At 44.8% G+C, this 13,197-nt stretch overlaps 6 protein-coding genes across 11 annotated transcripts in view; 3 read left to right on the top strand and 3 right to left on the bottom strand.

Moving 5' to 3' along the window:
• The window catches only part of Flo2 (flotillin-2), a 101,626-nt gene extending 95,536 nt beyond the window's left edge, over positions 1–6,090 (bottom strand). For 3 of the 4 annotated variants that reach the window (XM_070219117.1, XM_070219118.1, XM_070219119.1), the window contains exons 1-2: positions 6,012–6,090; positions 4,468–4,611 (exon numbers count right to left, since the gene is read on the bottom strand). In XM_070219117.1, the coding sequence (XP_070075218.1) occupies positions 4,468–4,516 (49 nt within the window). In that variant the 5' untranslated portion in view covers positions 4,517–4,611; positions 6,012–6,090. The other variant, XM_017160447.3, reaches the window with a different exon arrangement.
• On the top strand, positions 462–2,957 carry LOC108070113 (glucose dehydrogenase [FAD, quinone]). The gene is made up of 2 exons (XM_017160445.3): positions 462–612; positions 1,094–2,957. Exons 1-2 carry the CDS (start codon positions 462–464, stop codon positions 2,815–2,817), a joined length of 1,875 nt encoding a protein of 624 aa, XP_017015934.2. The 3' UTR covers positions 2,818–2,957.
• Positions 6,091–6,359: 269 nt separating the features above from the next.
• Positions 6,360–7,094, top strand: LOC108070119 (BLOC-1-related complex subunit 8 homolog). Its single transcript, XM_017160457.3, has 2 exons — positions 6,360–6,628; positions 6,689–7,094. Exons 1-2 carry the CDS (start codon positions 6,411–6,413, stop codon positions 7,020–7,022), a joined length of 552 nt encoding a protein of 183 aa, XP_017015946.1. The 5' UTR covers positions 6,360–6,410; the 3' UTR covers positions 7,023–7,094.
• Positions 7,095–7,524: 430 nt separating this feature from the next.
• Positions 7,525–8,280, top strand: Grx5 (Glutaredoxin 5). The gene is made up of 2 exons (XM_017160430.3): positions 7,525–7,923; positions 7,989–8,280. The coding sequence occupies exons 1-2, from the start codon at positions 7,623–7,625 to the stop codon at positions 8,180–8,182; spliced, it is 495 nt and encodes a 164-aa protein (XP_017015919.2). The 5' UTR covers positions 7,525–7,622; the 3' UTR covers positions 8,183–8,280.
• An 81-nt stretch (positions 8,281–8,361) lies between these two features.
• On the bottom strand, positions 8,362–9,042 carry LOC108070098 (uncharacterized). 2 transcript variants are annotated; one of them, XM_070218638.1, is made up of 3 exons: positions 8,990–9,042; positions 8,532–8,927; positions 8,362–8,480 (listed from the first exon to the last, which is right to left on the bottom strand). In XM_070218638.1, exons 2-3 carry the CDS (start codon positions 8,919–8,921, stop codon positions 8,400–8,402), a joined length of 471 nt encoding a protein of 156 aa, XP_070074739.1. In that variant the 5' UTR covers positions 8,922–8,927; positions 8,990–9,042; the 3' UTR covers positions 8,362–8,399. The 2 variants fall into 2 exon arrangements, with proteins under 2 accessions (XP_070074739.1, XP_044248939.1); XM_044393004.2 differs by having other exon boundaries at positions 8,400–8,927.
• A 551-nt stretch (positions 9,043–9,593) lies between these two features.
• On the bottom strand, positions 9,594–13,009 carry LOC108070131 (myotubularin-related protein 10-B). 2 transcript variants are annotated; one of them, XM_017160476.3, is made up of 2 exons: positions 12,720–13,009; positions 9,594–12,599 (listed from the first exon to the last, which is right to left on the bottom strand). In XM_017160476.3, exon 2 carries the CDS (start codon positions 12,481–12,483, stop codon positions 9,988–9,990), a length of 2,496 nt encoding a protein of 831 aa, XP_017015965.2. In that variant the 5' UTR covers positions 12,484–12,599; positions 12,720–13,009; the 3' UTR covers positions 9,594–9,987. The 2 variants fall into 2 exon arrangements, with proteins under 2 accessions (XP_017015965.2, XP_017015966.2); XM_017160477.3 differs by having other exon boundaries at positions 9,594–12,596.
• Between the last annotated feature and the right edge of the window lie 188 nt (positions 13,010–13,197).

Below are 13,197 nucleotides of genomic sequence, written 5' to 3'. Positions count from 1 at the left end.
TTGTGTTTATCATATAAATATTTTATTGGGTATGCTGCGTTAAGTCTTCTGTTATATATTTTATTCGATTTTTTATGTTGTGATTTTATAAAACATTTTTCAACTTTAAATTTTGTTCTTTTATAAATACTCTTACTTAGAAATAGGAATATTTCGATATGTTAAGACCTATTCAGTGTTTGTCTGACATCTTATTAAGTTTTTCCCTGTTTAATAAGGAAAAATTCTATTATAAGAAATACACCCATCACCGAATCCCCAACTCCCTTTGGCCAATTGCAGGGTATGCGGTTTATATGGCCAACGGGGTGGGTGGGGCATCATTTGGCGGCGGCGGAGAGGCACAGCAACAATAAAGGCACCTGAGTCACTCCAATCCAATCCAGTCCCGTCCAGGAGCCATGGCTTAAAAGCAACTCCCCCCAGACGATGGCAGCTCATTTGCCCACACCATTAGCCAAATGCAGTCCACACAGATCTCACACCTGCTCCCTAGGCTCCTGTTGCTCTCTTTCCTGGCCCAATCTCGTGGGGATGTCAACCGATTGCTGCTGGATCAGCTCAACCAGGTGGGCCTGGTGAATCTCCTAGAACAGGCCACGCGTCCCAATGGTAAGTGTATAGAATAGAATAATGTATAGAATAGAGGCCTCTAAAAATGGCCGGTTGAAACGGGAGAAGAAACGGTTGGACATAGAAATCTAAAACAAATATGTTTAATTAATATTAAATTATTCTAGTAAACCTATGGTAAATATTTTTTGATACCATGAAGAAATCAATATATTACTCCAAGATATATTCTATCTATAAGAAGATTGAAGCAATATTTCTTAGGTGAGTGAATTCAAAGCAAACTAATGTATATAATAGAGGCTTCTTAAAATGGCAGGTTGAAACGGGTAAAGAAACGGTTGGACATCGAAATCTACAAAAAATATGTTTAATACATATTAAATTATACTAATAAACCTATGTTGAATATATTTCAATACCATGAAGAAATCAAATAATCTTCATGTAGATTCTTAAAGATAAGAATCCATTTTTTTCTTGGGAACATTTTTTAAATAATTCTTTCCTTTACTTTCAGTTCCCCAGGACCTCTCGACCTTTGACTTCATTGTGGTTGGCGCCGGAGCAGCTGGCAGCTCCTTGGCCGCCCGTCTCTCGGAGAATCCCCAGTGGACGGTGGCCCTCGTGGAGGCGGGTGGCGTGGAGAACATAGCCCATCTGACGCCAGTGGTGGCGGGTTATCTGCAGCAGACCTCCTCGAACTGGGGCTACAAGTCGGTGCCGCAGAAGCTCTCCTGCCACGGGATGAACAACAACGAGTGTGCTTTGCCGCGGGGAAAGGTCCTCGGTGGCACCAGTTCCATCAACTATATGATCTACAATCGCGGGAATCGCCGGGACTTTGATGGCTGGGCGGCGGCAGGGAATCCCGGCTGGAGTTACGAAGAGGTGCTGCCCTATTTCCTGCGCTCCGAGAATGCCCAACTGCAGGGCCTGCAGCAGTCGCCGTATCACAATCACAGTGGTCCGCTGAGTGTGGAATATGTGCGCTTTCGATCGCAGCTGGTCGATGCCTTCGTGGAGGCCTCCGTGGAGGCGGGTCATCCGCGCACCGATTACAATGGTGAATCCCAGCTGGGGGTCTCCTATGTGCAGGCCACCACCCTGAATGGTCGGAGGCATTCAGCGTATTCCGCCTACTTGAAACCTGTGAGGGATCTGCGCTCCAACCTGCACATCTTCACCTTTGCCCGCGTGACCCGCCTGCTGATCGATGAGGCCACGAAAGCAGCCTACGGCATCGAGTTTCACTACAAAAATAGGGCTTATACCTTCAAGGCCCGCAAGGAGGTGATCCTATCGGCGGGCACCTTCAACTCGCCGCAACTGCTGATGCTCTCGGGGATTGGGCCGGAAGATAACCTCAAGGCGATTGGAGTTCCCTTGGTAAAAGCTTTACCCGTGGGCAAGCGAATGTACGATCACATGTGCCACTTTGGACCCACCTTTGTGACGAATACCACGGGTCAAACGACCTTCACGTCGCGGGTCACGCCTGCAGAGGTGCTGTCCTACCTGCTGGCCGGAAATCCAGCCACCCGACTGAGTTCCATCGGCGGGGTTGAGGCCTTGGCCTTCCTGAAGACCCAGCGATCGGAGCTGCCCAGGGATTGGCCCGATATCGAGTTGATAATGGTCACGGGGAGCTTGGCCAGTGACGAGGGCACCGGCCTCAAGTTGGGCGCCAATTTCAAGGACGAAATCTACGACCGGATGTACAGGGAACTGGCGCAGGCCCAACAGGATCACTTCACCCTGCTGGTCATGCAGTTCCATCCCAAGTCGGTGGGTCGTCTTTGGCTGAGGGATCGCAATCCGCTGAGGTGGCCCAAGATCGATCCGAAATACTTTGTGGCCGAGGAGGATGTGGAATACCTGCTGGATGGGATTAAGGCCAGTCTGAGGATCATCCAGATGCCGGCGATGCAGAGGATTGGGGCGAGATTGCTGAAGAGACGGGTGCCGGGATGCGAGGGCCACGAGTTCGCCTCGGATGACTACTGGCGATGCTCGATAAGAACGCTGTCCTATACGCTGCACCACCAGGTGGCCACCTGTCGCATGGGACCCGAAAGTGATCCTACGACAGTGGTGAATCATGAGCTAAAAGTTCACGGGATGAGGAAACTCCGGGTGGTGGACACCAGTGTGATCCCGGTGCCACCCACCGCCCACACGAATGCGGCGGCCTTTATGATCGGGGAGAAGGCGGCGGACATGATACGATCCGAGTGGAGTTGAATTTAGAGAAGTTTATCCCTAAAACGCCATAAAGAATCCCTTAAAGAATTCTATACAAATTTTTTTTAACTATATAAGGTTCAGGAATAATCATGTGGATAAAACCAAAACTATAATACAAATATTATAATATTTATCGAACTTATCTGGCACCATCTATGTATATTAATTTGAAAATATCATACTCTTCGTGCTCGTCGACCATTATGTTAAATATGCGTGCTCGAGAGCATTTAGCCTCCTCCCTTGGCAAATAAATTGCCATTAAAGGATTATCGATACCCGCGGGTAAATGTATTATTTTATTATATCGCTTGCAAAAAGCCGGAAAAAGTGAAGAGCAAACTCAACCATTAGTCGCCGGTTATTGTTTGACTTGGCGAGTTAATTAAATAGAATTACCTTAACGAGTTGAGCGAGTTGCATTCGGATTTTTGGGGTTGGCGCAGGCTTGGGGTTACGGGGGTTTTCCAAGGGGTTGGGGTTCCCCTAGGGGTTGGCCAGAGTGCATTAACCCATGCCATGGGGGTTGAAAAGTTTGGCTAGGCAAAGGCACAGGCGGAGACGTAGGCAAAATTTTCAACATAAAACATAAAACACAAAACATCAGGGGGTGGTTTCCCTTTGGCCGGGATGCTGGGATGCTGGGGATGGTGGGTGGTTGCATACAAGTGGTTATCACTGTCCTAGGCTTCCGCGTCCTCCGCGCTTCTCTTGTGTGTGTGTGAAAAATTCAATATGCATCAGGGAGTTTTCTGTGCCGCCGGAGAGGAAGGTTGAAGACTTCCGGGCTTTCCAGGGCTACACAATGGATACCAAAGGTTGCACGGCAAAAAAATTATGTAATAAGATATTATAAGTATTATTTCATGCTTTGATGTCCGAAAAACCCGAATAACATTAGCTAAGTATTATAGGTTTAAGTTTCCTTCTTTAAGGTTATCAAAAAGATACGAAAGCGTTCCAAATTGTCAATAAAAAAGGTTTTTAGAGTAAAAAGAAAATTTCTTAATATTCCTTTAATTCCTTAAGTAATATTAAGTCCCATTGAACTCAATCCTAAGTATCAATCACTTTTTAAGTGCAAATACACAATATATATTTTTTAAATTGCAGACATTAAATTACAATATATAATACAAACAGGCCTGAAATTTATTGGACAGGTAATACAACTTTTTGGCATTAAGAAAATGTCAAAAGTGAGCCTAAATGCGATCAGGTTCAAATGAATTACACAAACTTCTTATTTATTTTTAAAATAAGTAGGTATATTATTTAAATATATATATATAAAGCTGTCTAAAAGTATGCAGTGAAATTTTTTCGGAATAAAACCAACAGATTTGAGGGTTAAGAAGTGTTGCCTACTTTTAGACACCTTTCCAACTATTTTATTTTTCTCAGTGCTGTCATTATCCTGAATGCCCTGCAATCATAGATCAAAGCGAAGTCGAATGTCACTCGCAACTGAGTAAATGTAAATACGCAACCCTGGCTGAATTCGCAATGTCCTGTCAACATGCGGTTTTCTAATTGCAGCATTTCAAAATCAGTCAACAGGCGTTTGACGCAACAGTGATGGCGAAAAGGGTTGAGCAGTGGGTGGGTTGGGTGGTTTTGGGGTTTCGAAGGGTTCGCCCGACTCACCTGAAACAATTAACGCCTCATTGGGACCCGTCGTGTGTATGTTGCCCATCGTTGAGGTTCCGCGTCGTCGTCTACTTGTTGGTCTTTATTTATATTTTTATTTGTTTCGTATTACTCCTTTGCCGAAAGCTCCGCTGAAAAGTTCTGCCGCAAAAAAAAGCAAAAGAGCACACACGAATGTATAATTAGCACACGGTGAGAAAAGCAATGTACCAATGAGTGGAAATATTTATCAGTTTTATTAAAATTTGAATTCTCGGAAGAGTTTCTTAAAATTTAAAAATTGTGCTGAATTCGATATAAAAATAGGAACTTTTATTTAAAATATTTTTTACTACAAAAATTTTTTTAATAGAGAAACATTTTATAGAACTAAGAATTATTTTCTTTCTCTGTGAATAAAACATAAAAAAGTCAGAAGCTTTTGATGGGGCTGTGGTCCTGGTATTTATATCGCCGCCCGAGAGTATGTTACAAATTAAATTTTTAGATTAGCATCGAAACACGCGCGCCTCTATTGTTTTTATTTATTTTTGTTCTCGATTTTTGTTGTTTGTGTATTGGCAGTTTTTTTTTTTTTTTGTTTCTGTTTTATATCGTTTTTATTAAAAGCTTTTTTATTCTGTCTCTAGGGAAAAACAGCAACAACAATTAGCATTGGGGTTCTGCATATAATACTGGGTATATACATTGTACATATACGGTCTATAGAGTATTTGAACGATTAAATGGGGAATATGGAATGTGGGGGCTTAAATTATGGACACTTGAGGAGTTGCGAACGATAGAAAAAAGCCACTCGACAATTGTAAACTGTGTTGGTGATTTTTTTTATTATTTTATGACTCTGCTAGGGGGACTTTTGTGCGCCTATTTTTTTTTTATCAAAGCGCGAATAAAACAGAAATAAATTGCGAAAAAATAGAACAAGGGGATGGCGGGGGGAGGCATGACGTAAGCAGCCATGTGTGTGTGTGCGAAAGGGAGAGGGAGAAATTGGGCGAGTCTTATCAATGAGCTCATCATTCTTTCACTGAGAGAAATCACTCTAGAAATCCTTATCTAAAAAACAAAGAGTATAGAAGAAAGTCTAACAAACAAAAATAGCCCACACATACACACTGGAAATTAACCCTCAGTTTCAGAGACTTCTGATTGGGGTGGCTTATTGGAGTTTCTAGGTAAACAAAGTTTGTTATTGCCGCTTTGTTGTTGCTGTACCCCAGAGTTTGTTAGTAATATGGTAATATGGTATAATCCATGACTAGTACACGTTTCGCGACAACCGGCTCTCGGCACAAATCACTTGTTATTCATAATTGGCAACAAAAAACCGAGCCGGTCAGCCTTTTTTTTTATATCAAAGCATCCCACAGTTGTTTTGCGTTTTTATTCTCGGTGTTCGCATTCGCACTCGCTTCACTCACAGCACAGCAACAAAAATATGCAAAAAATATGTAGAGTTCAATTGATCGGGTCTGGCCAATTAATTAGTTCTTGATTGTAAATTCACACTTTAATTCACAATTTAATTCCGAATTTACCGTTTCAGTATAAGAACGAGCAGCCTTCTAAGCTGGAAAACTAAGGTACCATTATCGATGATTGGACCGGTGGCCGCCGCTATCGATGTTTTTCAGACTATCGCGATAGTATTCCATACCAATTAGCAATTGTCAGCGCCCACTGGTTCAACGATTTTCTAACAGAAATGTTAGGATAATACATTAAAATTACCTTGTAATTAAACCAATTTGAATATGTTTTACATTCCCTTGTTTTTTTAAATTTGTAAATGTAAATAAAGGAATGCCCTTTATACGATACATTTTTGTATTCGATAAATTTGTAATCAATATGTACCGTGTAAAGTGTGTTTCAGCTATCGATAACTTTTCCAAGACTAGATGTAAACAAAAAGAAGAGTAAAAGTAAATAAAACAATGTCTCGGGGCGGAGAACTGGTCTTTAAAACGAAGAAAACCTCGGAGAAGATATCGGAAAACATACACATCTTCGCCAACGATCCGTCGCTGGCCTTTTTCCGGGTCCAAGAACACGTTCGCAAGGTTTCGCCAGCGATTTTCGAGAAGCGCGATGAGGTCTTCCAGCTGCAAAACAATCTCCAGGGGCATTGTTACGATATGGAGTACGGAATTCAGTGAGTTTTTGTACTATCAGCCTTACGAATCCCCATTAATTGCAAAATTCTTGTATACAGAGCCCTGCGTACGATTGAAAAATCGGAGAGCATATTCGACAACATACAGGAAATGATCAAGGCTTCGATTTTCCTGAAGCAACAGCTGAAATACGAGGAAAACAGGAAGAAGATCAAGAAGGAGAGCACCAAATCTTCGGTTTACAAGCGATTCTCCGCCCACCTCGCTTTGGATCTGCCGGATTTACCCGATTTTGGTGGCGTTATGCGGGAAACCAGCCAGCGAATGGAGAATATGATAGGTCCTGGCACGGGAACAGGACGAACTGAGGCCCAGGCCCCGCCAGCCAGCAATCCGGGGGAACTCCAGAGATCCTACACCACACTCCACTAGTTAGCCTTAAGTTTTAGTCTTGTAATTGTAGCTATGTGTGTGATTATCGCAAAATAAATTATATTTCAATTATGATTATTGCTTTATTTAAAAAAAATAATGATGAGTTTAAATTTATACCAATAAAAACGGATTAAAACGCGTTTAAGGTATATCTGTTTTTATTGTCACAAAATAAATTCGAGATACTTTTGAAAATATTATAAATAATGATTATGACTAATATTGATGACTAAGGAATAATTTGTATAGTTTAAAATTAATAACAAATAAATGAAAACTACTGAAAATTTAAGAAAATGTACAATAACTTTTACAATTTATTTATTTATATAAACTGTGAGCTAACTGAGAAATTTTAAACTTTTATAATAATTGGTTTCTTTTTATGTTCCTATTGTAAACTGCAAATAAAATTTTTTGAAATGCTCTAGAATTTCTTGAATATTTTCGAACTGAACCCCTCCAACACTCGATTGTCCGTAGTATTGCCAATCGAGTATCGCTATTCGATACCTTTCAGCCGACACTTGACAGCCCTTGTTGTTATTAGATAATATTATTAATATTATTATTACCTCGAGGAGAGCGCCGCCGAAGATGAACCGAATTTGCCAGAGCCTGTTGCGTCCGAGCTACCGGATGGCCGCCGGAGCCGGAGCAAGTGCATCCACCCCGGGCGTTCTGAGTCGCCTCTTTGCCGGCGATGCGGCGACCGGCGCGGCGGTGGACAAGGCGACGCTGGACAAGCTGGTGCGCACCAACAAGGTGGTCGTCTTCATGAAGGGCAATCCCCAGGCGCCGCGCTGCGGCTTCAGCAATGCGGTGGTGCAGATCATGCGGATGCACGGCGTCCAGTACGATGCCCACGATGTCCTGCAGAACGAGTCGCTGCGGCAGGGTGAATTGAGATGCCTTCTCCATTTAAATGTCCCACTATAATCTATTGATATGCCTAATTTTCAGGGGTAAAGGACTACACCGACTGGCCAACCATTCCGCAGGTCTTCATCGATGGCGAGTTCGTCGGCGGCTGCGACATCCTGCTGCAGATGCACCAGAGTGGCGACCTCATCGAGGAGCTCAAGAAGGTGGGCATCGAGTCCGAGCTGCTGAAGGCGGAGCAGGCTAAGCAGGAGGACGAGAAGAAGGACAAGTGATGCCCCCCACAGAGCACCCAAAGATCAAACCCCCCCAAAAAACCTAAATGTTAGCCACGCAACGTTTTTATTATTAAATGTTTAACTCATAATGACAATGCAAGGTGTACAATTCGATTTAGGTGCTTATCATTCGCAGGATCGTGCCTTAAATTATATAGATACGCAGGTCTTGATCCGAAAAATCTTTGTAAAATGATATAATGATAAATTTGACCTAAGTAGACATCCTACGCTTCTCGTCGATTCGCTGCAGGATGCCCAGGATTCGACTGCGCGCCTGCAGAGCATCGCTCACCTGCAAGAGTTCAAAGCACTGTTGGCGGTACTGCGGATTAGTCATATTTACCAGGATCTCCATGAGGCTGTCGGCTATGGAGTGGCGCATGGTGTCCTCCGAGGGCATGGGTGGAATCACGCGACTACGAGGATTAACCAGTGGTTCAGAGGCGGAAATATCCTGCGTTTCATTGCTAAGCTCCTTTTTCTCTGGACCAACAATTTCAGTGGGCAGTTCTTCTGGATCCTTAAATTCTTGCTTTTGATTTTCAATTTCAATAGAGAATTTATCCACATTTTGTATATCACTGGAGATCTTATGATCCTGAATTTCACTTGGCAACTGGCTAAAAGGAAGTTTTTGCTCTTCACTTGAAAACCGCAGAAACGGATCCTGCACTTTATTTGGAAAGTCTTGATCTTGAAATTGATTAATATGTTGTTCAGCAAAAATGTCCATTATATCCTTTAATAAAAGAACTTTCTCTATGTTTATTTAGATATTCTATTAAGATAATTGCTTATTACCTTACAAATTATAAATTTATAATAATTAAGATCTGTTACGAAAATGAATGAGTCTATGTAAGTCCGAAAATCGGGAAGTAAACAGTTATTTATCGAAGCTGTTGCACGTTAACCCTTGTGTAAATATAGTAGTGTAATTATTTTAATAATTTGATATTTTAAATCTAATATTTTTTTTAAATACTTTTTTACTTTTTAAAGTACCTAATATTAAATATCAATTTCATTAGGGTTAAATTATTATTTTAGATAAATATCTATTTTTTAAGTATAGTTGTAAAATTTAAATTAAATTGGTTCTATACTCTTTCTAACTACTATGGTGATATCTTAATTTAAAATACATATTCCTATGCTAATATTAAAATTTTAAAAGTGTTTACCCCTGACTAATGCTTTTCAGCTGACTCATCTTTATCTTTTTTAGGTTTTTATCTAACCCAACGTTGATTTCATTGTTATCTATGCTCAACAAGTCAAATGTAATATCCAGTGCCAAATATAAGTCTATTTCTTATCATAGAACCCATATGGACACGAAAATTAAAATTCTACCAGAACTTATCACCTAATACGCCCATGATACCCATTAAAAAGCATATCATTTGATTTTACAATTTTGATTTATTTAAATATACATATAGATATATTTTCATATATTAAGTTACATACAATATAATACATATTGATTTAATTGGTGTTTTCTTGCGCTTCGTTCTTGCTGATTTGCGGCTTGAATTCGTTTCACATGAATTGCTTGTTATTTATTATTTAGTCAGTGTTACTCCGTTTTTATTATTGTTATTATTATGCAGCGCTTTTATGCAGTTTAGTGGTAGTAAAACGAAATAAAAAAAACTTATGCCATAACTTGCTTATTAGTTAACAATAATCAAAGGTGTTAAAAGCGATATGCCAGGGGGTTTCTCTGTAAATGGTTTCTCTTTTTTTGTGTAATACTTGGAAAGTTCAGCGTTGAAGGCGGACAAGTGTGTGGATCAGACAATGGAGGACTTGTCCAGGAAGGAGGAGGTCTCCATCAGGAGTTCGCTGCTGCTGCTCAAAATGTCGTACAGCTGATGCGGTGCCTCGCCGGCGATGGGATTGCCGAAGGGGAAGAACGACGAAAGCGTCGATAGCTGCAGATTCCCGCTCATCGAAGTCAGGCCATTGGTGGGCGTCCCCGCCTTTGTCTTCCTTCGCCTTTCGACTCCATCCACGAACTCGGCTTCATCCTCCTTCTCCTCCCGATCCCTCTGCTGCTGACTGGGTCGCGATTCGCCGGTGGACTCATAGAAGGCCTCTGGCAAATCCTCGAAATTCTGAAACTCCAAACAGCGCTGTATCTTCGCAATATTGCTCAGCAGCAAGCGATGGAAGAGATCCACCTGCGGCTGGCCACCGCCACGAATGTCCAGGATGGGCAGCCATCGATAATAGCACTGATCCCAGACCTGCAAATCGAAGATCCGGTGCGCCGGCTGCAGGAAGCGATCCTGCGGCACCGAGCAGGCCGTGGCGAAGAGCTGCGGATTGATGGTGTTGCGGGAGGGAGTGGATGCAGATGTAGATCCAGTGCCCCTATTCTGTCCCACCGCCAGAGATCTGCGATGAGCCGTCGCCGCCTCGAGAAACCTATCTCCCTTTTGCCGCTGGTACAGCGGATTGCTGAAGAACATCTTGTCCTTGTCGGAGAACTGCTCGCCCCAGTCCCAAACGGGCCGCAAAACGAGCTGCGAGTCGCGAACCGCTTTCAAACGCTGCGCCTGCGTATCAAACTGGAAGGTGTCGAAGATGGGCATGAAGCACGAGTCCCAAAGCGTGGTTAAATACGTCTGCGTGAACTCGAACTCGTCGGGAAATTGCTGCAGCAGCTGCCACACGCAGTCGAGGAAGAGCAGGAACACGGGGCTCTGTTCGCTGTCCAGCAGTTCGGAATTGCTAGTAGGCTGTGCGGGATAAACGTGACCCAGTCGCCGCTGGAAGGGATGCTCGAGGGCCACCCACTCCTTCTGCACCAGCGACTGAAAGCCATCGGTCGAGCGGAAGTGCGGATCGAGCAGCAGCTGCGCCAGACTGCTGATCACGCAGCACAGATCGCGGCCATTCGACTCCTGGAGCACGCAGGTCACTCCGCTGCGCAAGGTGGCCGAGGCTTCACTCGCATAGCGCAGGCACAGCGACACATAGAACAGCCAGTTGGTCTTTTCGAGCAGTCCCAGGTACTTGTCATCCTGCAGCATGAATTTCTCGGGCGTCTCAGGGGTGCACAAACGCCGCAGCTTCTGATAGGCACGCAGCACATCCTGAATGCTCGGCAGGCGATCCGTGAGCTGCAGCAGCTTCAGCTGCCTGCCCGCATCGCATTTGCGCACCAGCTCGAGCATCACGTTCTCCGACTTGGTGTCCTGCTGGGCAGCCGGCTGCAGTTCAGCCAGGCGCACCAGAGCAGCGCTACTGCCGTAGCTATACACCCAAAAGGCGGCACGCGAATCGCAGAAGGCGCGCGAAAGGTCAAGAAATCGATCCACCCCGCAACTCTTGGGTATGACGAAATGCGGCGGCACGGAGTACTTGCCCGCCTGGAGGGGATTCTGCAGCAGCTGGACGCTGGCGCTGCTCACCACCTGCCACTCGGTGGCGCCGCAGCGTATCAGCTCCCTGGCCCAGTCGTTCTTCGTGGCATACATGCTGGTGCCGGAGGCTCCTAAAGTCGAGTAGTACGGCTCCCTGTGCGCATAGGCGAAGCTCAGATCGTGCCGCATGGGATAGGCAAAGCGAACCAAGGCCGAGGCAATCAGCTTGCCCTGATCGCTGGCTCCAAACATCTTCGAATCCTGCTGCTGGAAGGCAAACTTGAGCAGGCGAAAGTTCTTGCAGACAATATGCAAGGCGGCAATCCTGCCGCTGATATTCTGCTGCTTGAAAGGCTCCAGCTTCTTGCGCCTGCTGATCATCCCGTGCTGGCTGGCCATGCCGCGCGCCGCCTGCAGCGCACTGGCCGCCCGTCCCAGCTCGGCGATCGTGTAGATGTGATCGATGTTGTTCAGCGTGATCTCGTTGCGGCCCAGATAGGCGTTCTCCTGGTAGAGATCCACCAAGGGGGCGGCAACTGCTGCGGCAGGATTTCGCTTCGAGTGCAGCGGCACGAAGGAGAGCTTGAAATTGGTGACGCTGAGCAGGCCAAAGGTGGCCTCCTTGTGGGGATCTCCCCCGGAATTCGAGGAGGAGGAGCCGCTACTGTCCATGGGATCTATCGCCGAATACATGTAGGCCGGGGCGGAGGCCACGATCTGCTCGCCCTGCAGCAGACGCGGCTTGGCCAGGTGCACGTCACGCAGATCGCTGGGCAGGCACCATTCATTCGTGTCCGCCGTGGCGCGCAGATCGCCCGGCAGCGGCGCCACATAGCTGGTGAAGGTGTTGCGCTTGTGGTGGTCAGCATTTCCGGGGGAACTTCCTCCGCCTCCACCGCCTCCGCCGCCCGTGGCCATTGCTGGGGTGGAACTATCCGCCTGACCGCTGCTGTACGCCGCTGGAATATTCAATTATTCGCTACTTCCTGTCTGGGCGCGGGTACCGTTATGTGCGTGTCTCTCTCGTCTCTCTGCTGGAAAGAGGAGGGAGAGGAAGAGGGAGCACAGTGGAAATTATGCGAATGGGGCAAAACAAATTTAGAATTATCGTTTTTTTTTTCGGGTGATAAGTTTATCAGTGGAACGAAACTCACCGTTCGGATTACCACCTTTGTGTGCGTGTGTGTGCGGGGCAGCGATCGGTTCACCGTTCGCCGTTGTTGTTGTTGCTCCTCCGAATTGCTACGGGTCAATCGTTGCTTTTGGGGTCATCCGCTGGGGTCATCCAAGTGCACCATCTGGCATCTGCACACACGGGCCGCCTCGGTCGCAATGTGCATTTATTTATTTATTTTTATTTTCGCTGGTCGCCACAATTCATACGACACACAAACACGCACGCACGCACACACACACGCACGCATGACTCTCGGTGCAATCGGGGCAGTGTTGGGAAGTGCTCTTGTTGGTATTTTCGGTACTGTTTTAGGGATGGTACATCGGATAGGAGCTGCGATGAGTAATATTAATATAAATTTTAAAAAAGTTTAATGTAATTTGTTGATAATTCTAAATTCTTTTTAATTTTTTCCATACTATTAATTTTTTATATATTTAGTACTGCTTAATTTC

Source organism: Drosophila takahashii, chromosome X, assembly GCF_030179915.1.
Source record: "Drosophila takahashii strain IR98-3 E-12201 chromosome X, DtakHiC1v2, whole genome shotgun sequence".
NCBI classification, from domain to species: Eukaryota; Metazoa; Arthropoda; class Insecta; order Diptera; family Drosophilidae; genus Drosophila; species Drosophila takahashii.
The sequence above is the reverse complement of the archived record's forward strand: the minus strand, read 5'-3'. Positions and strand labels throughout refer to the sequence as shown.

What these genes read in the sequence shown, in the direction of transcription:
- LOC108070113 (XM_017160445.3), top strand. Translation starts at nt 462, where the DNA reads ATGCAGTCCACACAGATCTCACACCTGCTCCCTAGGCTCCTGTTGCTC. An exon ending in ACAGGCCACGCGTCCCAATG is followed by an intron (nt 613 to 1,093) that starts GTAAGTGTATAG and finishes CTTTACTTTCAG; the next exon opens with TTCCCCAGGACCTCTCGACC.
- LOC108070119 (XM_017160457.3), top strand. Translation starts at nt 6,411, where the DNA reads ATGTCTCGGGGCGGAGAACTGGTCTTTAAAACGAAGAAAACCTCGGAG. An exon ending in GATATGGAGTACGGAATTCA is followed by an intron (nt 6,629 to 6,688) that starts GTGAGTTTTTGT and finishes TCTTGTATACAG; the next exon opens with AGCCCTGCGTACGATTGAAA.
- Grx5 (XM_017160430.3), top strand. Translation starts at nt 7,623, where the DNA reads ATGAACCGAATTTGCCAGAGCCTGTTGCGTCCGAGCTACCGGATGGCC. An exon ending in GAACGAGTCGCTGCGGCAGG is followed by an intron (nt 7,924 to 7,988) that starts GTGAATTGAGAT and finishes CCTAATTTTCAG; the next exon opens with GGGTAAAGGACTACACCGAC.
- LOC108070098 (XM_044393004.2), bottom strand. Translation starts at nt 8,921, where the DNA reads ATGGACATTTTTGCTGAACAACATATTAATCAATTTCAAGATCAAGAC.
- LOC108070131 (XM_017160476.3), bottom strand. Translation starts at nt 12,483, where the DNA reads ATGGCCACGGGCGGCGGAGGCGGTGGAGGCGGAGGAAGTTCCCCCGGA.